Source organism: Carcharhinus amblyrhynchos, chromosome 31 (genome assembly GCF_965287045.1).
Source record: "Carcharhinus amblyrhynchos chromosome 31, sCarAmb.v2.hapA, whole genome shotgun sequence".
Taxonomy (NCBI): Eukaryota; Metazoa; Chordata; class Chondrichthyes; order Carcharhiniformes; family Carcharhinidae; genus Carcharhinus; species Carcharhinus amblyrhynchos.
In genome coordinates, this window is record NC_137354.1 from 6,105,833 (window position 1) to 6,132,730 (window position 26,898).

Here is a 26,898-nt window from a genome sequence, read left to right on the forward strand (position 1 = left end):
TACATTAACACTGCAATGAAGTTACTGTGAAATTCCCCCAGTCGCCACACGCCGGTGTCTGTTCAGGTCAGTGCACCCTAACCAGCACGTTTTTCAGACTGTGGGAGTAAACCAGAGCACCCGGAGGAAACCCACACAGACATGGGGAGAATGCGCAAATTCCACATAGACAGTGACCCAAGCCAGGAATCAAGCCCAGTTCCCTGGCGCTGTGAGGCAGCAGTGCTAATCCACTGTGCCAATTATGTGGGAATTCATTGACTTGTTGCCTGTGGAATCTTGCTTTGTGTAAATTTGCTGCTGCAAATTCCCACAGTGACTGCCGCATATTTGTCACTTATAAAGGAATTTGCAGTTATCGTATCCTTTGCCATCTCATAGTTTGTCAGCCCTTAATGCAAGGCTTTCATTGTCAAATAAATGCTTGTTTCCACACTGGATGGGGAGCTAAGCATAAGCAGCACATTTTCCAAATAAACAAGCTTATCCCTGTCTTTATGGAACATTGAAGCTTCATTCAGACACAGTTCAGTCTGAGCAGCAAAGTATTTTCCTTTGCCATTAGCAGGAAGAATGGAAAGAGCAGCCAAAGGTCAACTACATTTTGGCCTTCCTCCAGATTTTCCCATCCTGCCCGTGATGCTGTCCACCATTAGCGGAACTAGAAAATTTCAGTCAAACAGCTAATTTTTTGTTTCACTGAAAGCTACACTGTGGTCAAAAGTCCTGATTAGGGTAATAATCACTGGAGTTACTTCATGGGAGGGGCACAGTAGTACAGTGGTTGGCACCGCTGCCTCACAGCACCAGGGGCCTTGATTCGATTCCCGGCTTGGGTCATTGTCTGTGTGGAGTCTACACCTTCTTCCCGTGTCTGTGTGGGTTTCCTTCATGATGTGGGTATGCCGGCGTTGGACTGGCGTAAACACAGTAAAAAGTCTGACAACACCAGGTTTTAGTCCAACCTATTTATTTGATAATATTCTCACAAGCTTTCGAGGGGACAGCCTCTTCGTCAGGTGAATGGAGAGTTCTGGCCTCAGACAGAGCATATAAAGCACAGACAGTTTAGAGATTACTGATTAAAATGCGAATCCTTACACCTAACCTGCTGTTCAAGACCTGAAGTGGCTGACAATGTGAGTGGTAGGAGCACTGATCACAGTTTAAAGAGATGTGTATTGTCTCCAGACAGTACAGTAAGTGAGGTTTTGCAAACCCAGGCAAGTCACGGGGGTTACAGATAGTGCGACATGAACCCAAGATCCCTGTTGAGACCGTCCTCGTGTGCGGAACTTGGCTATCAGTCTCTGTTCAGCGACTCTGCGCCGTCGTGTGTTGTGAAGGCCGCCTTGGAGAATGCTTACCCGAAGGTCAGAGGCTGAATGCCCGTGACCACTGAAGTGTTCGCCAACAGGAAGGGAACAGTCTTGCCTGGTGACTGTCGAGCGATGTTCATTCATCCATCCGTTGTCGTAGCGTCTGCATGGTCTCCCCAATGTACCATGCTTCGGGACATCCTTTCTTGCAACGTATCAGGTAGACAATGTTGGCCGAGTTGCAAGAGTATTTACCATGTACCTGGTGGATGGTATTCTCACATGTGATGATGGTATCCATGTCGATGATCCGGCATGTCTTGCAGAGGTTGCTGTGACAGGGTTGTGTGGTATTGTGGTCACTGTTCACTGTGGTCCCGAAGCATGGTACATTGGGGAGACCATGCAGACGCTACGACAACGGATGAATGAACATCGCTCGACAGTCACCAGGCAAGACTGTTCCCTTCCTGTTGGCGAACACTTCAGTGGTCACGGGCATTCAGCCTCTGACCTTCGGGTAAGCATTCTCCAAGGCGGCCTTCACAACACACGACAGCGCAGAGTCGCTGAGCAGAGACTGATAGCCAAGTTCCGCACACATGAGGACGGTCTCAACAGGGATCTTGGGTTCATGTCGCACTATCTGTAACCCCCGTGACTTGCCTGGGTTTGCAAAACCTCACTTACTGTACTGTCTGGAGACAATACACATCTCTTTAAACTGTGATCAGTGCTCCTACCACTCACATTGTCAGCCACTTCAGGTCTTGAACAGCAGGTTAGGTGTAAGGATTCGCATTTTAATCAGTAATCTCTAAACTGTCTGTGCTTTATATGCTCTGTCTGAGGCCAGAACTCTCCATTCACCTGACGAAGAGGCTGTCCCCTCGAAAGCTTGTGAGAATATTATCAAATAAATAGGTTGGACTAAAACCTGGTGTTGTCAGACTTTTTACTGGGTTTCCTTCCACAGTCCAGCGATGTGCTGGTTAGGTGCACTGTCCATGCTAAGTTCTCTCTGCATACCCGAACAGGCGCTGGAGTGTGGCAACTAGGGGATTTTCACAATAACTTCATCACAGCGTTAATGTAAGCCTATTTGTGACTAATAATAAAGAAACTTTTTAGTACTCATGTCAAACTTCTCTATTCTCCCAAAAGCATCGCCAGGTCATAGTTTCCTTTCTATTTATAGTTGGACTGATTTTCCCTCTGTATGATGCTGTCTGTCGCTTTGCGCTCAATGCCTTGGAGGTACGGGGGCAGAACGCAGCCTCAACATAAAGTGCTAACATGAAAACAGAGCAGGCATTGAAGTTACATGTGTTTCCTTTCAGGTAACCAAGGGTTTATGGACATCCTTGACATGCCAAACACCAACAAGTATTCCTTCGAAGGGTAAGCAACACCAAGGTTTAGTTTATTGCATTCACTTCCACAATCATTTTCGCCTGGGAGGAGGTAGCATGAATTGGGGCAGACACACGGGGGAGTTGTGGGGCTAAAGTTTAGGGAGCTGGTTTTCCCAATCTGCTAATCAGCAACAGGTTTTTAGAATGCTGTTGCAAGCGGCGAAGAATGTTCCAGTTGTATTTGCTCAAATCAACATTTTTGATCTGGTATTGTGGAAAGGGAGTATCTTGATCGTGACTCATTGTCATCAGAGCTGCACGCAAGAAGTGAGATATGCCAGAGAAACCTATCGTGACTGACAATTATTCTCCTTCCTGAATCCCATTCCAAGATGACTTTCTGAGCATGGAAGTAATGTTTGTGTCACCAGCCAAGGATCTAAGAACTTTGGGGGAGTTTCACCAAATTAATTCTATCTCGATCGAGGCTACTTGTTGTGGATGTTCTGCAAATCATTTGAGATTTAGCACCTGGTTTTGAAGTAGATCATGTCAGAATGAACAAGTTGCCTTTGCATAAAATCTTTAACATAACGAAGTATCACAGCTAAAATCGCCTTAAGTGGCTCAAATTTGATCACACTTAGGTGAAGAGTGCTATTAGGCAGCACAGTGGCACGCTGATTATCGCTGCTGCCTCACAGCAGCAGGGGTCGTCCAGGTTCAATTCCAGCCTTGGGTCACTGTCCGTGCGGGGTCTACACGTTCTCTCTGTGTCTGCGTGGATTTCCCCCAGGTGCTCCGCTTTCCTCCCACAGACCGAAAGACGTGCTGCTTATTTGCATTGGCCGTGCTAAATTCTCCCTCAGTGTACCCAAACAGGGCCAGAGTGTGGCAACTAAGAGATTTTCACTAACTTCATTGCAATGTTAATGTGACTAGTCACAAGTAGGCTGACATTACCACTGCAATGAAGTTACTGTGAAAATCCCATAGTCGCCATACTCCGGCACCTGTTTGGGAGAATTTGGCACGGCCAATGCAAATAAGCAGCACGTCTTTCAGTCTGTGGGAGGAAACCACCCTGCAGAAACTCAAGCAGACACAGGGAGAACATGCAGTCACCACACAGTGTGACCCAAGCCAGGAATCGAACCTGGATCTCTGGCGCTATGAAGCAGCAGTGCTAACCACTGTGCCACCCCAGAATGATGCCTAAAAACATGATCAAAGAGGCAATACTGGGAAGTGTGCAGACTTTTTAACCCTGCTGTAGCTGAGGCACAGGTTTTGCTCACAGTGAAAATGTTTTGTTTCAGGGCAAACCCAGTCTGGCTCGATCCTTTCTGCAGGAACCTGGAACTCGCTGCTCAGGCTGAACATGAGGACGACCTGCCAGAGAACCTCAGCGACATCACTGATCTCTGGAACAGTCCAGCAAGGACCCACGTATGTTCACTTGGTGTGATTATAGTTCCTTTGTGCTGACTGTTGCACAGTGACTTTTTCCTCAAAGGTCACTGTAACAGGAGCCAAGGGCAGCAAATACTTTTGATTTTCTGTGAACACTGCTGAGGATGTTTTTAGTGAGAATTCCTGACGAAGCAGGGGGAGGCCATTTGGCCCTTCGAGCCTGCTCCACCATACATTTTAATCATAGCTGATCATCAAATTCAATATCCTGATTAACAGACAGGAAGCAAAGAGTTGGGTCGTTTTCTGATTGGCAGTCAGTGACTAGTGAGGTTCCTCAGGGATCTGTGTTGGGACCTCAACTGTTCACATTACATATTAATGATTTGGAAAAGGGAACTGAATGTATTATCTTCAGATTTGGGTGGGAGGGTGAGGAGGATGCAGAAATGCTTCAGCGTGATTTGGACAAGCTGAGTATGTGACAAATGTGAGGTTATCCACTTTGGTAGCAATAATAGAAAGACAGATTATTACTTGAATGGGTGTCAATTGAGAGAGGTGGATACTGAATGAGACCTTGGAGTCCTCATGAATCAGTCACTGAAAGTAAGCGTGCAGGTACAGCAGGCAGTAAATGGTATGTTGGCCTTCATTTTGAGGGCATTTGCGAATAAGGGCGTTGATGAGGCAACACCTGGAGTAGTGTGCGCAGTTTTGGTGTCCTTAGCTGAGGAAGAATGCCCTTGCTATAGCGTTTACCAGGTTGATTCCTGGGATGGCAGGTCTGTCATATTAGTTAGGATTGTATTCACTAGAGTGTAGCAGAGTGAGAGAGAATCTCATAGAAGCTTTATAAATTTCTAACAGGATTAGACAGGGTAGATTCAGAAAGAATGTTCTGAATCTACATTAATTTAAATGTAATTACATGGAACAGATGGCTGAATAAGAAAAAGTACACAGGATCTACACAATTAGTTAACATCTGGGATTCAAGGTTCACAACTGTTCCCATGATTAGGTGGATCTGGACAGGCCAAATTTGGCACAGGGACACTTGTTTGATTTCCAACAAGTATGGGATTAACATTGACAGCTTCACCATGGATGAGAGTTCAACTCCCAGAGAAGGAGATGGACTGGATTGCTCTGAAGAGCCAGCCGTAGACTAGTGGGGGAGTCCAGAGCTAGCCGCGGGGAGGATGTTTAAAGACAGCATTATTGTCCCTTTCACACTGGTCTCCACCTTTGCGTCTGTGGGCAGAATTCTCCCATTTTGGGACTAGTTCTTGGGATTTTTGGCACCCCTTGGTATAAGGATTCAATGTATGTAACCTTTCTTTTTAAGGGTACGTTTGGCCGTGAACCGGCCACGTGTAAACTGGAGGACGATCGATATTTGCGTGCGGCCATACAGGAGTATGACAGTATTGCAAAACTCGGGCAGATCATGCGAGAAGGCCCCATCAAGGTGCGTGGCGGTTTACATTCTCGTTACACTAACCATTTGTAAATCATTGTAGTGTATTGAGAAAGATCCTTTTGGCAGGGAAATGTAAAGAATAGAAAAACTTGTTTGCAAGCGGCACAGGATCAGTAACCAGAGGTAAATTGAAGAAAGTCTGACTCAGGTAGTATGCTGCTAGGTAGTGAAATGCACTGGTTAAAAAAGGCATGGAAAAGAATAGAGTAAGGGGGAACTCATCCAACAGCTGGCACAAGCATGTGCTTTATTGCTGCTGTGTTTGTTCTGCAAAGACTTATTTCCCAAAGGATCTACTATTTAGACAAGACTAAGACCATACTAACATTAAACAGTCTCACAACACCAGGTTAATGTCTAACAGGGTTATTGGGTAGCATGAGCTTTTGGAGCGCTGCCCCTTCATCAGGTGAGTGAAGAGTTGTGTTCACAAACTCAAGATAATGATTGCAACTATTATCTTGTAATTGAGTTTGTGTGTATATACACCCTGTTTCCGAACTCTTCACTCACCTGATGAAGGGGCTTGTGCTACCAAATAAACCTGTTGGACCTGGTGTTGAGAGGTTACCTACTGTGCTCACCGCAGTCCAACACCAGCATCTGCACAACATAGAAAGGTTTAGCTGAAGCGGTTTTTTTTTTACCTGCTGTGCATTACCTCAAGGGCTCCCTCTTGAAAGTGGTTCTGGATGACTACCTGCGGCTGAAGAAACTGTTTGCGGCGCGGCTGGCTCACAAATCCACTGCCAGCGGGGATCGCTCATCCATGGTGGAGGTACAGCTGGTGTGAAACCAGCCAGTTTGTAGTGTGAAGCCTGGTGTGCAGTGCCGTGAGTTTGAGGGGTTCACACAGTGAAGGGAGAGCCAGGCTCAGAGTGAATAGTCGTACACTCTTTACAACAATCACTTCAAATGCTCATAAGAACATAGGAGCAGGAGTAGCCCTTCGAGCCTGCCCCGCCATTCAATAAGATCATGGCTGATCTGTCATGGCTCAGTTCCACATTCTCGCCCTCTCCCCATAACCCTCAATCCCCTCTCTTATCAAAAACCCATCAACCCGCGTCTTAAAAATATTTAGCGAGGTAGCTTCCACCACTTCAACGGGCAGAGAATTCCAGAGATTCACCACCCTTTGAGTGAAGAAGTTCTTCTTCAACTCCATTCTAAACCGCGTCCCCCCCTTTATCTTGAGGCTGTGCCCCCTAGTCCTACTATCCTTTCTGAGCGGGAAGAGTCTCTCCACCTCTATCCTATCCATCCCATTCATCATCATATATGTCTCAATGAGATCTCCCCTCATTCTTTTAAACTCTTAACGAGTACAAGCCTAGTTTAGCCTAGTAAACCTCCTCTGCACTCCCTCCAAGGCCAAAATATCCTTGTGTAAGTACGGCGCCCAAAACTGCACACAGTACTCCAGCTGCGGCCGCAGCAAGACCTCCCTACTTTTATATTCAATCCCCCTCGCTATGAAGGCCAGCATCCCATTAGCCTTCCTGACCACCTGCAAGCTGGATTTTTGCGACTCATGCACAAGGACCCCGAGGTCCCTCTGCACCGTCGCCTGCTGCAGTTTTTCGCCACGTAAGTAATAATCCTTCCTACCAAGGTGGACCACCTCGCACTTGCCAACATTAAATTCCATTTGCCATTTCCTGGCCCATTCACCCAGCCTATCTAGATCCTTCTGTAGACTCTCCGCGCAATTTGCCGTTCCGCCAATCTTGGTGTCATCAGCAAATTTCGACACCATACACTCGGTTCCCTCCTCCAGATTATCTATATAAATGGTAAATAGCTGAGGCCCCAGCACCGACCCCTGGGGCACTCCACTAGTCGCCAATCCAAATAGCACCCATTGACCCCCACTCTCTGCCTCCTATTTGATAACCAATCCTCTATCCACGCTAACACCCTACCCCCAACCTTCTGCAATAACTTCTTGTGAGGTACCTTGTCAAACGCCTTCTGAAAATCAAGACAGACCACATCCACCGGCTCTCCTCTATCCACCTCCCTAGACACATCCTCATAGACCTCCAGTAAATTTGTCAGACACGACTTCCCCTTAACGAAACCATGCTGTGTCTGCTCTATCAAGCAATTCCCCTCAAGATGCCTCGCTATTTCCTCCTTGATGACAGATTCTAACATTTTACCTACAACAGACGTTAAACTAACCAGCCTATAATTCCCTGCCTTTTGCCTGGTACCCTTCTTAAACAACAGCGTAACATTAGCCGTTTTCCAATCTTCCGGCACTTCCCCGGAATCCAGCGACGTTTGGAAAATAACCACCAAGGCATCCACTATCACCTCCGCCATTTCTTTCAGAACCATCGGATGCATTCCATCCGGTCCTGGGGACTTGTCCACAATCAGTCCCTCCAGTCTGTCGAGCACCGCCTCTCTAGTAACAATAATGTCATTGAGACCCTCCAGTCCTACCACCTTTCCATCTCTAACACCCGGCAAATTATTCACATCCTCCTCCGTGAAGACAAAAAAGTTATTCAAGACCGCAGCCATTTCCCCATCCCCTACCACTAAGTCCCCCTTCTCAACCTCTAAGGGTCCAACGTTCACCCTAGCCAGCCTCTTCCTTTTCATATATTTATAAAAACTCTTACTATCCTTTTTTTATATTAAGCGCTAGCCCAGCTTCACAGTTTCTCCTACCCTTCTTTATCAAATTCTTTGTCAATCTTTGTTGACATTTAAACCTCTCCCAATCCTCTTCTCGCCCACTACTCTTAGCTACTCTAAACGCCTCCGCTTTTAATTTAACACTTTGCTTCACCTCCTTCGTTATCCACAGCTTATTATCTCTCCTCCTACGGTCCTTTTTGACCATCAGAATAAATTTCTGCTGAGCACCAAGAAAGATCCTCCACTGCTCCTCAAGCAGACCTACCTTCCAACGCGCTCCCCCAGTCCACATTCGCCAATTCTTCTCTCATCCTACTGTATTCCCCTCTGTTCAAACAAAGGACACGTGTCCAGGAACCCACTTTCTCCTCCTCCATCTGCACCAGAAACTCCACCATACAATGATCACTCTCCCCAAGAGGATCCTTCACCGCAAGGTCCCTAATTCTACCCGCCTCATTACATAGCACCAGATCCAAGATAGCTCGCTCCCTCGTTGGCTCCAACGCACACTGTTCAAGGAAACTATCCCGGCAGCATTCCAAGAACAACTCCTCAAGCCCACCGCGTCCAACATACCTGGAGTCTTAACAACATGAATCTAATTCCTCTGCTCAAAATAACCTTGTAGTTAACTGGTGTCATTCATTTGGCAAAACTAGTGAACCCAACACCTTCATAACGACTAACCACAATATATGCAAACATTCTTGGATTTGCTGCTCAGGATTGTTGAACTGACAATGTGATTTAAGTCATTGATTCGGGGTGAGGAATGCAGTAACTGAGAGTCTGGAGAAGCATTTAATTTACATGGAGGGTTTATTCTCTCCCCAGTCACCCCCAAATCAATGACTTATCCTCACAGTGTAGCTGGAGAAGCACTTGACAAAGGTGGTGGACTTTTTATTCACTGTAGCTTTTGCCACAGACCCCCACACATAGTTCCTTGGTTGTTCAGCTGCTCTGGGACAACCTGTATGTGTTTCAACTCCATCCCTAGTAACTAGAGTACCTCTAACAGTCTCTCCTCACTGTGCTGAGCTCCAGACTCCATCCTAGAATCCTCCTTCCTGCAAACACCTGTGTGTATTTGAAATTTGCTGAGTTCAATGATCGAGGCAGGTGTGGGATTGGTGCAAGCTAAGGCTCACCGTTAGACTAATACTCTGGTTTTCCCCCAGCAGCTGATTCCCAGTGACATGGAAGAGGACGATGAGAAGCCCCCCAGCCGTGGCACTCTGAGGTTCAAGCATCGGCACCCAGTCGAACTGAAAGGTCCGGATGGCATCCACGTGGTGCACGGCAGCACTGGCACCTTGCTGGCCTCCGATCTGAACAGTCTGCCAGAGGATGACCAGAGGGTGCTGGTCAGATCCCTGGAAACCCTGAACACCGAGAGTGGGAGCTATGTGGACAGGAATGCCAAGACAGAGTCTGCAAAGTCCACTCCCTTGCACAAGGCGAAAGAAAGGGTGATGGAGATTCCACTGGAGATTACAGAACTTTGACAACAAGATTCAGGAGCCCTGAACACAAATGATTGTTGGGGAAGTGGGGGCGGGTGGGTGTAGGTGCTGAAAACGAACAGAACAGCTGTCTACAGTTGCTTTTGTGAGGGACTATTCTACCATCCCCTCCCACCAATGATGACAACAACAGGTCCCCCTTTTTGCACCACCCCACACTAGCACTGCCAACCCCATCCACTGTCACCTATCCTATTCATCACCAACACCCCACGCTCCTGTTTGACTTGCATGTAAGTGGAGTCCACGGGAAGCAATGTTACACCAATCTAGCTGATATTTGAAACAGGGTCCTGGAGTAACACTGGGCTCCAATGTAAGTTATATTATGGTGTATACACAGAACAAAGTTGTAGTCCTACTGAAATAATTAACCGCAGCAATCGAGGATTTCTTTTCTCTCCTTCAGTTTGCTATTATAAAATCAGTAGAATAAATAGCAGGCATCTCAAATAAGCAAATACTACAAAGGTAGAACACTAACTAGCATCCCCCCAAAAACCTCTGGACTCAGTACGCCACCACTAACGTTTACTATAAGTGCCCAGATATAAAACTAACTAGGAGGACATTCGAGCTTGCTTCACCCACTCTTTTCCAAGAGACTAGAAGTACTACAAAACATCTGGAAATTTCTCTGTCCTCATCTTGAACCAGCTCAACTCTTAGCATCAGCAGCCAACAACACATCACAGGAAATACTCGGCATGTCTGGCAGCATCTGTGGAATGAGACTTACTGACACATCCAATCTGACTCTTAGTTGGAACATATTTTCTCTCTCACTCCACAGATGCTGCCAGACTAGAGATTTTCCTGCATTTTGTTATTCAGATTTCCAGCATTGATAGAATTTTCCTTCAATAACACATTTTAGAAGCTCATTACTGAAGAGACAAGCCATTAATATCTTACCTAATCCAATGTCCGTAAGTGTTCGGATGAACCATTATGTTCCCTGTAGGCACAGAAAGCTGTCCTTCCGTCTTTTTCACTCGCTTCTCATCAGGACTCTTCTGCATCCACATTGCCTTGAATTAAGTAAGAACAGTTCTTTAAGCTTGAAATTCTAGCTCTCTTCTGAAGGCCATTCTATCATACAGGGGAGACCAATATCAGGCATGGTACTGTGCAAATGATACAGTAGAGATCAGATACAAACCAAAACTCTGTTCTGGCAATAGGGTTACGAGCAATGAGGAAAAGCCAAGTGTCTGGGGTTCTGCAGTCTCAAAACTGCTTTCAACTCCAAGTCAATGGATTCTTTGTTGGCCCCTACCTCCATGCGTCCTGTTACTATTTGCCACCGTTTGTCTGTAAGCTTCTAATGTCATAATACAAAGTGTTAATATTGACAAATCTACTGACCTTTGTCCTACACTACTATCTGGGTGCTCACTGTAATTTATTTAGGGGTGGGGAGGAGAGAGAGAAGCTTGCCTCCTCTTTGATCCAGAACCACTGACTCCAACTTTTTACCTGTGGGACTGAAACCAACACAGTCAACTCCACAAACACAAGATGCTGCTGCCCTCAATTAACACCACGTCTCCACAGCCATGGCTTTCCAAAGGTCACATCAACAAAACTTCCCTCATCCCAGTAACCTCTTTAAAACATCAGCACCACACCCCATCCCTATTTGGAAAATGGAAGTAAATGGCAAATTTCCCCACAGACAGTGGCAACCCACCACTCCCCCACCCCCAAAAAACTTCTGTCTTGAGACTCAGTACTAGGTACACCACGACCAACGTTTACTGTTCACAGTAAGTGCCCAGATATAATGGCGTTGGGCCAATATTACAACAGCCATGTTAGAGGCCTCAAGCCTGAAGGCAGAGTGACTGAAATGAACGACTTGTCCAAGATGACCTTCAGAGAAGATCACACCAAACCAGAGGCGGACAGATCACTAAAAGCTCATTCAGGAGGCAGGATTCTATTAGCACAAGGTTGGGGGGGGGGCTTCGGCAAGGCAACTCCTGAGTTTACACCCAAGACACCAAGTCAAATGTTAACATATTTTAGGCTTCACAAGTGCCCTGAGTAGGCTACCAGTGTCCAGTACTTAAAAATAACAACTTCATGCCAACATTATTTTGAACTGTTCCATGGTAGGAATTCCTCTCAAAAGGGAAACAGTAAACACTAATTCCCTGCACAAGGCTACAGTTGGGTACAAAGTTGCTGGTGATTTTTTTTTTAAATAAATGTGTAAATTTTTACAGATTTGTAAATAGATTTGCTATAAATTGTTAATGTGCATCATCTGGTTAGGTGCTAAGATGAGAGAGATTAATTGGAACCTTGAATGTTAATTTTGTTTCTGTTTGTCTAACTACAAAAATACTGATTTGGATTGTGCCTTGTGATTCTGACTAATTTGATTGCAACCTGTACTTACGTAACCATTCCTCACCGCAGGCTGAATGTAGAGATGAAATCAGGTCAGGAGTGCATCTTCTTTGAAGCTCTGTACATGGGTGATTGAGGAATGGGAGTGGGTTGAGATACACCTTTAGTGTCCACCTGCTTTCCAAGCTTTTACCAAATCTCAACTTGAAGTGGAAAAAGAATTTTGTATAAAAAAAGTTAAATTTGTTCGTGTCACAAGTAAGCTTACATTAACACTGCAATGGAGTTACTGTGAAAATCCCCTAGTCAACACTCTCAGAAGCCTGTTCGGGTACACTGAGGGAGAATTTAGCATGGCCATTGCACCCTAACTTGCACGTCTTTCAAACTGTGGGTGGAAACCAGAGCACCCGACGTGCAGTATGCACAGTGACCCGAATCAGGAATCGAACATGGGTCTCTGGTGCTGTGAGGCAGCAGTGCTAACCACTGCGCCAAAAGGGGCAATTTAGCATGGCCACTTCACTTAACCCACACATCTTTGGACTGTGGGAGGAAGCCGGAGCACCCGGAGGAAACCCACACAGACAGTTATCCAAGCCAGGAATCAAACCCAGGTCGCTGGTGCTGTGCTAACCACTGTGCTACTATCAGTCTTTTGTGGGTGGCAAAGAATTCATTGCAGTTTGCATGGTGGGACAGTTGTGTCCAAGATGCTAGCAACTGTTGTCAACACGACCCAATGCATGACCTAGTCATGGTTGCTGCACCCATCTACCAGCTCACTGCACTCAGGGAGGTGCAGTGGGAAGATCTGACAATACTTAAGGGGAAATCTTGCATTCATTGCATTGCCAAGAATCTCTGGTGAGAACTTCCATTGTCTCTAAAGCACAACCTCTACAATAACACAGATAGAACTCCAGCTAACAGACAGCAGCTCTGCCTGCTCCCTGTCCAGCTTTCCGAATAGGACTGACTCTTGCCGGACAACTTGTACAGCTCTATTGGGCCAACTAGTCGATTAGAGAAAGCAAAACGAGGCAGTGAATTTTAGAGGAAGCCACTGCATGATCGGTGCAGCATTTTAAAAAGGGAGTGAATTAAAGTGTTTGAATCAATGCTACATTTCATGCGCCCCATGATGGGTCATGTGTAACTCTTCACTGGGCGTAAGGGGAGACGAGAGCAAGATTTGTTTTCATTTACTCTGACAGTGGACCAGATGAGCGGACTTTTGTGTCTGTGGTTTTCCCCCAATTTAAATACAGTGCCTTTGTGAAGCAAGCACACAGGGTCAGTCTGATGCAACCCAAGAAAATGACAATGGAAACAGATGAGGTTATGCAGAGTTTGCAGCAGGAGCCGAGAACGATGGCTTCATTGTTGAGCTGGAGAATGCTGCAGCTCACCCAGGGTGAGAACTCTGTGGCAGCCAGACTAGACCCAAGCTCCTCTGCACTTTTCCAAATTAGAGCCACAGGATCATCTCACTCTATCCAAGAGGGAAGGCTGGGCCTTAAGTGTTAACATTTAGTTTAAAAACCAACACTCTCTCAATATCATGCTGGACTGTCAGCCTAGATTGAGACTTGAACCCACAACAAGGAAGGGTGCCTTTGTCAGTGACAAAATTGCCCCACCGGATAAATGTAAAATGTCCTTTGTACTTCACCAGGGACTGACTTTCAAATCCTCCCTCCCCCCTTACTAAAGTTCACACCCTTCACTTCACTGCTCCCTCCTCCACAACCAAATTAAATGGGCACAGTAAGAAGTCACACCACAGCAGGTTAAAACCCAACAGGTTTATGTGGTATCATGAGCTTTTGGAGCACTGCTCCTTCATCAGGTGGCAACTAACACTCACTTGAGGAAGGGGAGGCACAGTGGCTAGCATTGCTGCCTCACAGCCAGGGATCCGGGTTCAATTCCGGCCTCGGTCTGTGTGGATTTCCTCTGGTTTTCTCCCACAGTCCAAAGATGTGCAGGTTAGGTTGATCAACCATTAGTGTCAGGGAGATTAGGAGGGTAAATATGTGGGGTTACAGGGATAGGACCTGAGCAGGATTGTGGTCAGTGCAGACTCAATGATTCGAATGGCCTCCTTCTGCACTGCAGGATTCTATGATTCTATGAAACCTATTGGACTGTAACCTGGTGTTGTGAGACTTCTTACTTGTGCTCGTCCCAGTCCAACGCCGGCATCTCCACATCAAATTAAGTGGAAAGTGGACTGACAGCATTTAAGTCAAGCCCGAGTTGAAACTGTTCCGGACATGAAAATTAGGCCAGCACATGTATTCCACTCCCCAGCCCAAACAAAATATCTCTCGGTTCAAATTTAGGTCACTTTCCTTCAGCCAGCCTCCAATTTCAAACATAACATCTTCACTTGCACAGAATCCCATGTATTGATAAATACGCTAGCAGAACAGGGAGTTACCTGAGGGCAACCACCATCATTTTCAGCCCAACAGATCCACACGTAAACTAAAGCCAGCACAGCAGAAGCGGACAATCAGAAACAGCCGTGGTGGAAACAGGCAAGGCCAAGGAGAAAAATAACAGTTAATAAGTAAGAATAGATTATTTATGTCCTGACATTCAGCAAAATCATGGCGTATCTTTGCCTAATTCACTTGCTCACCCATGCCTGTTGTGGCACCTATTAAGTCTTAAATTACACTCAGCAATGGGGTGGGGGAGACTGGCACTCATTAAAGAAGGATGCCAGCTAGATGGGCAGCAGTTTCTGGTTTACTTTAGCTGAAATAGGCTCTGTCATATTTTAAAACAAGTGGTTAGCACTGCCCTGCCTCACAGCGCCAAGGAGCCAGGTTCGATTCCTGGCTTGGGACATTGTCTGTGTGGAGATTGCACACTCTCCCCGTATCTGCGTGGGTTTCCTCCAGGTGCTCCCATTTCCTCCCACACTGCAAAGGTGTGCGGGTTAGGTTGATTGGCCATGATAAATTAACCTTAGTGTCAGGGAGATTAGCAGTGTAAGCAAAAGGGGTCACGGGAATAGGGCCTGGGTGGGATTGTGGCTGCTGCGGACACGATGGGCCAAATGGCCTCCTTCTGCACTGTAGGGATTCTATGATTCACACCCTGAGTAAGCTCTTGACTTTTCTGGTCATTGATCTTACAGCAGAACGGTTCTGATGGAAGGTCATTGGCTGGAAAAGCCGATGTGTGTGTCACATAAGCCCCCTCCTTCAAGAGATATTGCGCTGTTGCAGTGCTGGTGAGCTGCTCCATACTGCTAAATAACTAATAACAGGAATTACTATATCATTCTATGAGTGTTTTCAACATGACAGAGCCTGTTTCAACTATATAAACTAGAAGTTGTTGCCCACCTTCCAGTTCTAACCGGTGTCCTTCAGAAATCATAGAATCCCTACAGCGCAGTAAGTAAAATTTATTTCATTAGTGTCACAAGTAGGCTTACATTAACGCTGCAATGGGGTTAGTGAAAATCCCCTAGTCACCACACTCCGACACCTGTTTCGGGGGTGGGGTGTACACTGAGGGAGAATTTAGCATGGCTAATACACTTTACCAGCATGTCTTTCAGACTGTGGGAGGAAACCAGAACACCCAGAAGAAATCCACGCAGACATGGGGAGAACGTGCAGACCCCATTCAGACAGTGACCCAAGGCCGGGAATCAAACCCAGATCCCTGGCGCTGAGAGGGGCAATGCTAACCACCGTGCTGCCTCTCAATGGCTGGGGCCCTTCGGCCCATCAAGTCTGCACCAACTCTTGCCCAGGCTTACCCTGTAGCCTCATGTATATGCCCCACCAACCTATATATATCTTGGGACACAAAGGAGACTTTCTTTTTCCCCATGGTCAGTCAAGGCCACTTGCACATCAACTTAATGAGAGCACAATGATGGAAGGTCACACATTCCCTGCACAAACCTGAAAGCCTTTCATTTTCACTCTTGCATCCAAAAGGGAGCACTCCCAACCTCAGTTTGCCTTCCTCCTACACGCTTGTTCATGCCAAATTCCACGTCACACATCCCATGTCAGTATAAACACAAGAGTTGCACTCACCTCTACTTTGAAAGGCTTCTTCAATAAACGGTACGGTTAAATAGTGGAATTTGCACTGATGGCTGTCTTGTGTTTCCATCAGGTGAGCACTGTTGAAAAGAGAACTAAAGCAAAGCAGCTAAAGATATCAACCAATGTGGAATTTATATCACACACTTACCTTCATAAAACACTCAAGTCTGCTGCACGTGAGCATCAAACAGCACTAAATATCAAGACACTAAGTGACATTGGAATGGTTCATCAAAGCTTGGCCAAGATTTTAAGAAACTTATTGAAACATAGGGAGGTAGAAAGGTTTAGAGAGTTCCAGAGCCCAGACAGCTGAAGACACAGCCACAGAGGGCAGAGTGATAGGAATTGAGGCACTCGAGGCTGGAAATGGAGACAGCTGAAGAGCAAGAGGGGAATAAATTGCACCTGATCTCTGCTGTCCCCACACCCAGCCCTCCAGCAGGTTACCTGTGGAGCCATTGCTGAACCTCCGCCCCGGGGAGGAGGAATTGAACACATCAGTGCACAAACACAGATTGTTATACAAATAACCTTCATTTCAAACAGTGAAAATAAATTAACAGTTTATTTAATTTTAACCTTTTTTGTATATAAAGTGCACTGAGCATGGGGTGCAGGATTGAGCACTAAAAGCCAATTGAAAAATACCAGTGTGTCCATTTCTGGGGTGTTGTTTGGCAGTCCTTAGTGTGAGGCAAGGCCTAGGTACGTCTTTAGATATTCATACAATGTGTAGCTGATGCAGACGGATGGGACAGCTTTGAGCAAGTTTGCGGTGAAGCCACGGTAGAACCCGAGCAAGCCGTCTTTAGCCAAAATATTCCAGAAGTACTCCCTCATCCTTGGCTTTCTCATTCCTTTGGCAATGACTAAACACAAAATTAAAATTAACATGTCAGCGTACGTGAGCAAACCATCATTTCCAAACAAAAACGCAAGCTAAACTTGCAGCTGAGTGTGAATTGAGATTTCTTGGTTTTGTTCAGGAGCGGAGACAGAGGTTACCCGTTTGTTCCTGTGTACCAGGCAGCCTTTGAAGAGCAGAACTTGAAATTCCCAGTTGTCAGCTATGGCTTGGCTAGTAGCACTAACCAAATTTAATAGGAGTTGGCCATTCAGCCCTTGAAGCTCGTGCAGTCTCTTTTTCATTCATGTCACAAGTAAGGCTTACATTAACACCGCAATGAAGTTACTGTGAAAATCCCATACTCCAGCACCTGTTCGGGTACAGTGAGGGAGAATTCAACACAGCCAATGCAGCTAACTAGCATATCTTTCAGACTGTCGGGGGGAAACCAGAGCACCCGGAGGAAACCCAAGCAGTCACGGGGAGAACATGCAGACTCCGCAAAGGCAGTGACCCAAGTCAGGAATCGAACCAGGGTCCCTGGCGCTGTGAGGCAGCAGTGCTAACCACTGTGCCACCGTGCCTGATTTGTCATCACATCGCCGTGCCTGTGCATGCGGAAATACATGTGCCGTGCACAGGCACTTATCGACTGCCATGTTTAAAATTTACTTACTAGTCACAAGTAAGGCTTACATTAACACTGCAATGAAGTTACTGTGAAATCCTCCTACTCACCACAATCAGGCACCTGTTTAGGTCAATGCACCTAACCAGCACGTCTTTCGCACTGTGGAAAGAAACCAGAGCGCCCAGAGAAAACCCACACAGACATGGGGAGAATGTGTAAACTCCACACAGACAGTGACCCGAGCCGGGAATTGAACCCAGGACCCTGGTGCTGTGAAGCAGCAGTGCTAACCATGGTGCCACCGTGCCACTTCCTACTTCACAACACCGACTTCCACCTCAAAAAGTATTCCATACGATGTGAAGTGTTTGAAACATCCTGAAATCATCACAATGTGCCAGAGAAAGCTCAGTCTCTTTGCAACTACTAAAACCAGCCTGCCCCATTATCCACGAACCTCTGCCCCCGCCACACTCACCTGCCGCCTGCATTCGAGTGTGCATTAGCATGAGTGGGTAACTGGCCAGCTGTCCAACTACATTGGAAGTCATGGCACTGCCTACCACCAGCAACATGTTAGGCGCCTCATTCCCCTTTGTGTCTCTCTGGATCCACAAGTTCTTTAGGGTCTGTAGGAACAAAAATAATGGCGCTCAGACAAACAGCAACAAACTGCCCAGAAGATAAATTGCACAAAGATGACTGAAGACTCACAATGAAGTTGGTGCACTAGTAAACACGGAAGTTAAATTTTTAAAATCAGCAGATTTAGTCTGATTGTAGATAATCTGTTCAAGTGCTGAACGTTTGCATTTATATGGCACCTCTCAAAAAGGAAAATATCCCAAGGTGCTTCACAAGAGCATTAGACGTAAGCTGACACCTAGCCACATAAGGTGACATGGTTAGTAACCAAAAGCTTGGTCAATGAGCTAGGCTTTAAGGAGTATTTGAAAGGAGAATTCAGTTCTTGCTGTTTCTCTATGTGAAAGGCCAAACACATACCTAAAACAGGCTCAGTCACTTAACTCATTGCTGTTTGTGCTACCTTGATTGAAATTCACTGGTTCCCTACCTCAGAGCAGTCTCTACATCTTAACAAAGCCTCCCTAAAGGCTATTCACCATGTACAAGATGCACAGGGGTCAGGAATGTGATAGAATACGCCCCACTTGCCGGGATGGGTGCAGTTCCAACAGCACAAGAACTCGGCACTATCCAGGACAAAGCACGCTCACTTGATTAACACCCCTTCCCGCCAACATTCACTCTCCCCACCACAGTGCCAGCTTTGTGCACCGTCTACAAGACACACTTCAGGAATTCAACAAGGTTCCTTTGGCAGCATCTTCCAAACCCATGACCATTACCATCTAAGAAGGACAAGAGGTGGAGATGCCAGCGTTGGACCGAGGTGGGAACAGTAAGAAGTCTCACAAAACCAGGTTAAAGTCCAACAGGTTTTTTTGGAGTCACGAGCTTTTGGAGTGCTGCTCCATCAGGTGAGTGATGAAGGAGTGATGAAGTTCATCTGACAAAGGAGCAGTGCTCCAAAAGCTCGATTTCAAATAAATCTGTTGGACTTCAACCTAGTGTTGAGACTTCTTATTACAAGGACAAGGGCAGCAGATTTTTTCTTCTATTCATGGGATGCAGGTTTGCTGGGTCAGCATTTAAATGCCCTGGGGTACAGACAATATGAGTAAACCGCATTGCTGTGGATCTGGAGTCACATGTAGGCCAGGCAAGGGCATCAGATTTCCTTCCCTAAAGGGCATTAGTGAACCAGGTGTGTTTTTAACAATAATTGACAACGGTCATCTTAAGGCTTTAAATTCCAGATTTTTACTGAATTCAAATTTCACTGTCTGCCACGGTAGGATTCAAACCAGGGTCCCCAGACATTACCCTGGATCACTAGTCCAGCGACAACACCACTGCTTCCCCGATGCGTGGGGACACCAGAAGCTGCAGGTTCCCCACTAAGTCAATTCCCGTTCAGACCTGGAAATATATCGCTGTTCCTTCACTGTCGCTGGGTTAAAATCCTGGAACTTCCTCCCTAACAGCATTGTGGGTGTACCTACACCTCAGGGACTGCAGTGGTTCAAGGCAACGGCTCAGCACTACCTTTTCAAGGGTAACTAGGGATGGGCAATAATTGGTGGCCTATAGCCAGTGACACCTATGACCCATAAATGAACCTAAATAAATAGTTGACGGCATACAGTTTGGGGGTTTCGTGAAAGGTGCCATTTAAATACAATTTCACGCTTCTGCCCCCTCACCCTCAACTGCTGTCTGTGCCATTCACTTTCTTAAATCTGAGTAAAAGTTGTTAAAGTAGAAGTTTATTAATTAGTCACAAGTAGGTTTGCATTCACACAGCTATGAAGTTACTATGAAAATCCCACAGTCGCCACACTCCGGTGCCTGTTCGGATGCACTAAGGGAAAATTTAGCACGGCCAACGCACTTACCCAGCACGTCTTTCGGACTGTGGGAGGAAACTGGAGCACCCGGAGGAAACCCACGCAGACATGGGGAAAACGTGCAGACTCCACAGCGACCCAAGTCGGCAATTGAACCCAGGTCCCTGGCGCCGTGAGGCAGCAGTGCTAACCACCAGGCCGCCCCATGTTGTGAACATACTCTTTTACCCCCATCCAAACGAACACCAACCTCATACACAGCCAAGTCGATACCAGCATAGGGGATAATTCCCAGGATATTTGGGACATAGCCCCGGTAGAAGCTGGAAGCTCCTTCCTTCCTGAATATTTTGCTGATCTGGGCATACAGTTCTCGAGGTTCTCCTGTTTTTCGCAACATCATTCGAGTTTTCAGCATCTAACAGAAGGAAAAGCAGAGTTATTATTTCCAACAATCCACCCTCGAAAGAGCTTACCACTAAATACAAGGGTCCAGGGGCATCATTCGATGTTTCCTCGTGGTCAACCCTCATACTTCAGTTGAAGTCTAACTCCAGGTAGAGGCATTAAGGTTTGATTCGAGTAACTTACTCAGCATCTTGCGTTTGTAAACAAGGTCCCTTGTGGGTATGAACCTCTATTTGATACCTTCCCCTTGTTCTGATTGCTGAATTAATTTGGCCTGGTTCCAACTATCCTATTGCACATTGGTCTGTCCAAAACATACTGAGATGTTAGCTTACAGGTACAAAAGTAATTCCAATGGCTAATGAGATGTTGGCTTTTCTGATATTGGAACTCATGTGTCTAGGGCGGTGGATAGAGGAGAGCCGGTGGATGTGGTCTTTCTAGATTTTCAGAAGGCGTTTGACAACGTACCTCACAAGAGGTTATTGCAGAAGGTCGAGGGACATGGAGTTGGGGGTAGGGTGTTAGCATGGATAGAGGATTGGTTGTCAAATAGGAGGCAGAGAGTGGGGGTCAACGGGTACTATTCGGATTGGCGGATGGTGACTAGTGGAGTGCCCCAGGGGTCGGTGCTGGGGCCTCAGCTTTTTACCATTTATATAGATGATCTGGAGGAGGGAACCGAGTGTAGGGTGTCGAAATTTGCTGATGACACCAAGATTGGGGGAACGGCAAATTGTGCGGAGGGAGTGGAGAGTCTGCAGAAGGATCTAGATAGGCTGGGCGAATGGGCCAGGAAATGGCAAATGGAATTTAATGTTGGCAAGTGTGAGGTGGTCCACTTTGGTAGGAAGGACTATTACTTACGGGGCGAAAAACTGCAGCAGGCGACGGTGCAGAGGGACCTCGGGGTCCTTGTGCATGAGTCGCAAAAACCCAGCTTGCAGGTGCAGCAGGTGGTCAGGAAGGCGAATGGGATGCTGGCCTTCATAGCGAGGGGGATTGAATATAAAAGTAGGGAGGTCTTGCTGCAGCTGTATAGGGCATTGGTGAGGCCACAGCTGGAGTACTGTGTGCAGTTTTGGGCGCCGCACCTGCGCAAAGATATTTTGGCCTTGGAGGGAGTGCAGAGGAGGTTTACTAGGCTGATACCGGAGTTGAGGGGGTTGAGCTATGAGGAGAGGCTGAATAAACTGGGCTTGTACTCGTTAGAGTTTAGAAGAATGAGGGGAGATCGCATTGAGACGTATAAGATGATGAATGGGATGGATAGGATAGAGGTGGAGAGACTCTTCCCGCTCAAAAAAAGACAGTAGGACTAGGGGGCACAGCCTCAAGATAAAAGGGGGGCGGTTTAGAAAGGAGTTGAGAAGGAACTTCTTCACTCAAAGGGTGGTGAATCTCTGGAATTCTCTGCCCGTTGAAGTGGTGGAGGCTGCCTCGCTAAATATTTTTAAGACGCGGGTTTTTGATAAGAGAGGGGATTAAGGGTTATGGGGAGAAAGCGGGAAAGTGGAACTGAGCAGCGACAGATCAGCCATGATCTTATTGAATGGCGGGGCAGGCTCGAAGGGCTAGATGGCCTACTCCTGCTCCTATTTCTTATGTTCTTATGTACAAAGGTAGCTATACTTGTCTGTACAAAAAGTTCTGGTTAGATGCCAGGTACACTACAGAGTTCATTTCCAAAGCTCCCACCCCTTATAATGGCCTTTGAAAGAATGCTGGGCAGATTCGATAGAATGACATTGTAGCCCAAGTGAGAGGATGGCACAGTGGTTAGTACTGCTACCTCTGCGCCACGGAGCCAGGTTCAATTCTAGCCTCAGGTCACTGTGTGTGGAGTTTGTATATTCTCCCCATGTCTGCGTGGGTTTCCTCCAGGTGTTCCAGTTTCCTCCCACAGTCTGAAGATATGCTGATTGGGATGGTTGGCTATGCTAAACTGACCCAACTGTCAGACGGATTAGCAGAGTAAGTGTGTGTGGTTATGGGAATAGGGCCTGGGTGGGGTTGTAGTTGGTACAGACTCAATGGGCCGAAGGGCCTCCCTCCTGTTCTGTAGGGATTCTATGAGGATACGCAGACTAGGCTATATTCCTTTGGGTGTTGAAGATTATGTGTGATCAGACTGGCAGAATGCTGGCATAGTGGTCAGCACTGTTGCCTTGCAGCAGCAAAGGTCTGGGTGCGATTCCCAACCTTGGGTCACTATCGGTGTGCAGTTCACACATTCTCCCCATGTCTGCGTGGGTTTCCTCCAGGTGCTCCAGTTTCCTCCCACAGTCAAAAGATGTGCGGGTTGGGTGGATTGGCCCCTCAGTGTCAGGGGGATTGGGAGAGTGAATGCATGAACTTGCAGGGATAGGGCCTGGGTAGGATTGTTGTCAGGCTCAATGATCCAAATGGCCACCTTTTCCACCCAGGCGCTATTCCTGTAACCAGGCACACTTATTCTGTTAAACCCCAGACAGCTGGGTCAATTTATGATTCTATGATTCAAGGGGTTTAAAAATTCCCCTTGGCGAGAGCCATACAAGGGGAGTGTATAACCTTAAAATTATGGCTGGGGGGGGTAAAGACAGGAAGGACTCCGCAACAGAGGAGAGGAAATTTGGAACTCTTACCCAAATAAGCTGAAAACATGAAGTGCTTTTAGACAAGGGTATGAAGAGTTGCAGAACAAGGATGACAAATGGAGGCAAGATACATAAGAACATAAGAAATAGGAGCAGGAGTAGGCCATCCAGCCCTTCGAGCCTGCCCCGCCATTCAATAAGATCATGGCTGATCTGTCGCTGCTCAGTTCCACTGTCACTCTTGATCTAATCAATTGGCAGAACTGTCTCAAGAGGGCTCCACATCCTCCCACCATTCCTAACTTCGAGTGTTTATTCACATGGGATTTCTCAGAGGCATTAGCCCACTTAAAAAAAACACCTTCACTGAAGCAGGTAAAAGAGCTGGTGAGTTAGTCCTATTCGAGTGCCACAGGCAAGGCCAGCATTTAGTGTCTATCTCTCACTGCCCTCAGCAACGTGGCGGTGAGCTGCCTTCTTGAACTGCTGTTGCACATCTGGTCTGGGTGCACGCACCCTTCCCGGGAAGGGAGTTCCAGGATTTTAACGCAGTGACAGTGAAGGTAAGCTCCAATTCAGGATGGTGTGGGAGCCCAGAAAGGTATTCCACTAACATCTCAGCCTACACGTGTGGATCCTAACAGCCTCCTTTTGTTCACCTCAGATCAGCAACTTCAACACTTGCTCACTTTCCTCCATGCAGCGTTTACACTTGCCCCAAATATTGGCGACAATAACATTAAGTAGCCATCAGCAGCGAGCTGTGCTATACATCACTGGCCAAGCAAAGTGGAGTTTGCCTTCAGCTCCGAACTGGTAATTAAGAAATTGAACACAAGCCAGAGTTTAAGCATAAGTAACATTCCACACAGTAGGGATTCAAAATTAATTTGCAACCAGACACAGCCACAGAGCGAGGTCATGTCATGAATCCTTTTCATTTAACTAAGCAGAGATAATTACATTTATGTGGATTTGTGGACACTCGCACGCAGATACACTAACACACACTCCCCCACTACACCCACATCCACACTCCCCCTCACACTAACACACACACACACCCTCCCCCACCCCTACACACACACACGCGAACTCCTCCCCCTCATACATTAACCCTTTTAGAATTTCTAAGGAGAATTTCCCCCACCCACAAAGCACGTAACATAATGCATTTATTTTAAGCTTACCTCAAAGGGATACGTGGCTGTTTGAGAGAATACCCCAGCCAGTGATCCCGCGAGAAATCTCTCTTTAATCCCCAAGTTGTCTGATTCGCAGATTATAGTCTTCAGCTGTGAACACATTTTAGAAATGTGTCAGAAATCGCAAGGAAAAGTTTGTTCTTAAACAAAATTGCCACTTGTTACTTCTCAAAGAAGTAAAAAGCAGCAATGCAATTCACTATCACACACACACCTCTTCATAGGCCATGAATTTGAAGGCCAGTTCGGGTCCAATTTTGAGAATATTAGTTAGATTTCCTCTCCACATGGAAGTTACACCGCCTTCCCTAATCATTGCCCTTATGCCACTGGAAATCTGCATCTTATTATCTCGCGAAGAATAAACCTGGTACAAAAGAAAAACACCTGATTTTAGATAACTTGGCTAATGTGGATTAAAAGATGAAATAATCACCAGTATCAACTGCTGATTGTGGATTGACCAACGTCGAAAAATAAAGCCACAGAATCCCTATAGTGCAGAAAGAGGCCATTCAGCCCATCAAGCCAGTGCCGATTCTCTGAAAGAGCATCTTACCCAGGCACTGCCCTCTGCTCCATCCCTGCAAACCATGACCAATCTACCTAACCCGTACATCTTTGGAGTGTAGGAGGAAACCCACGCAGACACAGGGAGAATGTGCAGAATTTGCACAGACAGGCAGTCGCCCAAGGCCGGAATTGAACCTGGGTCCTTGGTGCTGCGAGGCAGCAGGGCTAAATACTGTGCCACCATGCCACCCCGGCATTGAGCCTACACAAACACTGGGGGGGGCGGGGGGGCACACTAAATTTAATATTAAAATGAAATATCTGCATTGTGCAATCTCAGAATCCCTATAGTGCAGAAGGAGGCCATTCGGCCCATCAAATCTGCAATGACCACAATCCCACCAGGCCCTATTCCCATAACCCCTCATATTCACCCTGCTAATGCCCCAACACTAAGGTCAATTTAGCATGACCAATCAACCTAACTTTCACATCTTTGGACAATCTGGCAAAAGATTTCAAACTTCACAATACTGGGTGATTTAATACAGTACAACTTATATCCGCGGAAAATAACAGAGCACTTTCAAAGATCCGCTCATGTCCTGCCAGTCACAAATAAAGACAAGCTGCCAGGTGATATCTTATGAGTGGTTATCACGAGAACCGAACAGGCTGGAGCTCCTTCTTCCAGGAAAAAGACTACCGGACACAGATCTTGAAACGCTGAAGAGGTTTGTTACACTGGGTCTATGGTGTAAAACTCAAAACATCCAGGACAGCAGCCATCGAGCCAGTGTCCCCCTCTCAATGACCCTCTGCCTTGCTCTTTCCCCACACGACCAAGCGGACACCATGTTTGTGATGTCGGGCAGTGCTGTGAGAATTCGGGTAATTGTAACCCTTTACTAATTACCCCAACCAGATATCAGATAATTCCAGGCTCCCAGACACAGGGAGCCAAGCCAAAATATCACCCTCACATTTTACATAAAAATATAGAAGACAGGAACAGGAAGAGGCCATTTAGCCCTTCGAGCCTGCTCCATCATTCATCATGATCATGGCTGATCATCCAACTCAATAATCTAATCATGCTTTCTCCCCATAACTTTTGACCCCATTCATCTTTTGAACACATTCAATATCTTAGCATCAACTACTTCCTGTGGTAATGAATTCCACAGGCTCACCACTCTTTGGGTGAAGAAATGTCTCCTTATCTCCATCCTAAATGGTCTACCCTGAATCCTTAAACTGTGACCCCTGGTTCTGGACTCCCCCACCATTGAGAACATCCTCCCTGCATCTGCCCTGTCTAGTCCTGCTATTTTATAAGTCTCCATAAAATCCCACAACATCCATCCCGCCCCCCCAATTTGTCTGAACTCCAGCAAAAACAATCCTGTCACTGGAATCATCCTGGTAAACCTTCGCTGCACTCCTTCCAGAGCAAGAACATCCTTCCTCAGAAAATTATTGAATTGTAATTATTGAACCAACTGTAGGATTTTAATGGGTGACCAAAAGCTCGCTGGGTTGACTGTACTTTGATTCAATATCTACATACAGTTATAGGGATATACAGCACAGAAACAGGCCCTTCGGCCCAACTCGTCCATACCAAACAGGTTTCCTAAAAACTGAACTAGTCCCATTTGCCTGCTTTTGGCCCATATCCCTCTAAATCTTTCCCATCCACATACCTGTCCAAATGCCTTTTAAATCCTGACCAGCATGCTCAAAACCTTAAACCAGATGCTTCAGATCTATCTTCCTGAGAGATCTTCCTCACTAAGATACAATTTCTCTTCAGTTATTACTCTGAGAGGGCAGTTATTACCAGAGAGGGCAGAAGTCACAGGGTGACTCGCCTTTTCATAGCACACAATGGGGCCATTTGGCCCATCGTGCCTCTGCTGGCTCTTCGGTAAGGCTAGCCAAGGATCCAATTGTTGGAACGACAGAAATCAGCTCCCTTAAAATCAACATAGCTGCATTTTCCCATGTCGACAATACCATTCCCTCACATCAAGTCAGCAAACATTGAAAGGGACACTTGCACCTCTCCCAGTGCTGA

General features: G+C 46.4%; 2 protein-coding genes across 7 annotated transcripts in view; one reads left to right on the forward strand and one right to left on the reverse strand.

The window, feature by feature from the left end:
- cdh23 (cadherin-related 23) overlaps window positions 1–10,265 on the forward strand; it is a 767,458-nt gene extending 757,193 nt beyond the window's left edge. Inside the window, exons 64-67 of the mRNA XM_080215942.1 lie at window positions 2,660–2,720; window positions 3,994–4,123; window positions 5,439–5,561; window positions 9,413–10,265. Of these exons, the coding sequence (XP_080072068.1) occupies window positions 2,660–2,720; window positions 3,994–4,123; window positions 5,439–5,561; window positions 9,413–9,739 (641 nt within the window). The 3' untranslated portion in view covers window positions 9,740–10,265. The remainder of the gene's footprint in view (window positions 1–2,659; window positions 2,721–3,993; window positions 4,124–5,438; window positions 5,562–9,412) is intronic.
- LOC145360597 (mitochondrial adenyl nucleotide antiporter SLC25A24-B-like) overlaps window positions 1–26,898 on the reverse strand; it is an 82,741-nt gene that overhangs the window by 42,872 nt on the left and 12,971 nt on the right. For 3 of the 6 annotated variants that reach the window (XR_013889748.1, XR_013889747.1, XR_013889745.1), the window contains exons 6-13: window positions 24,520–24,672; window positions 24,291–24,395; window positions 20,364–20,531; window positions 18,160–18,310; window positions 16,189–17,072; window positions 14,562–14,608; window positions 12,165–12,318; window positions 10,673–10,788 (exon numbers count right to left, since the gene is read on the reverse strand). Coding sequence is in view for 1 of the 6 variants with exons in the window: in XM_080215943.1 (XP_080072069.1) it covers window positions 16,888–17,072; window positions 18,160–18,310; window positions 20,364–20,531; window positions 24,291–24,395; window positions 24,520–24,672 (762 nt within the window). In the remaining 5 variants the exon portion in view is untranslated. Of the gene's footprint in view, window positions 1–10,672; window positions 10,789–12,164; window positions 12,319–14,561; window positions 14,609–15,036; window positions 17,073–18,159; window positions 18,311–20,363; window positions 20,532–24,290; window positions 24,396–24,519; window positions 24,673–26,898 lie in introns of those variants that run through there. The other 3 variants (XR_013889749.1, XR_013889746.1, XM_080215943.1) reach the window with 3 other exon arrangements.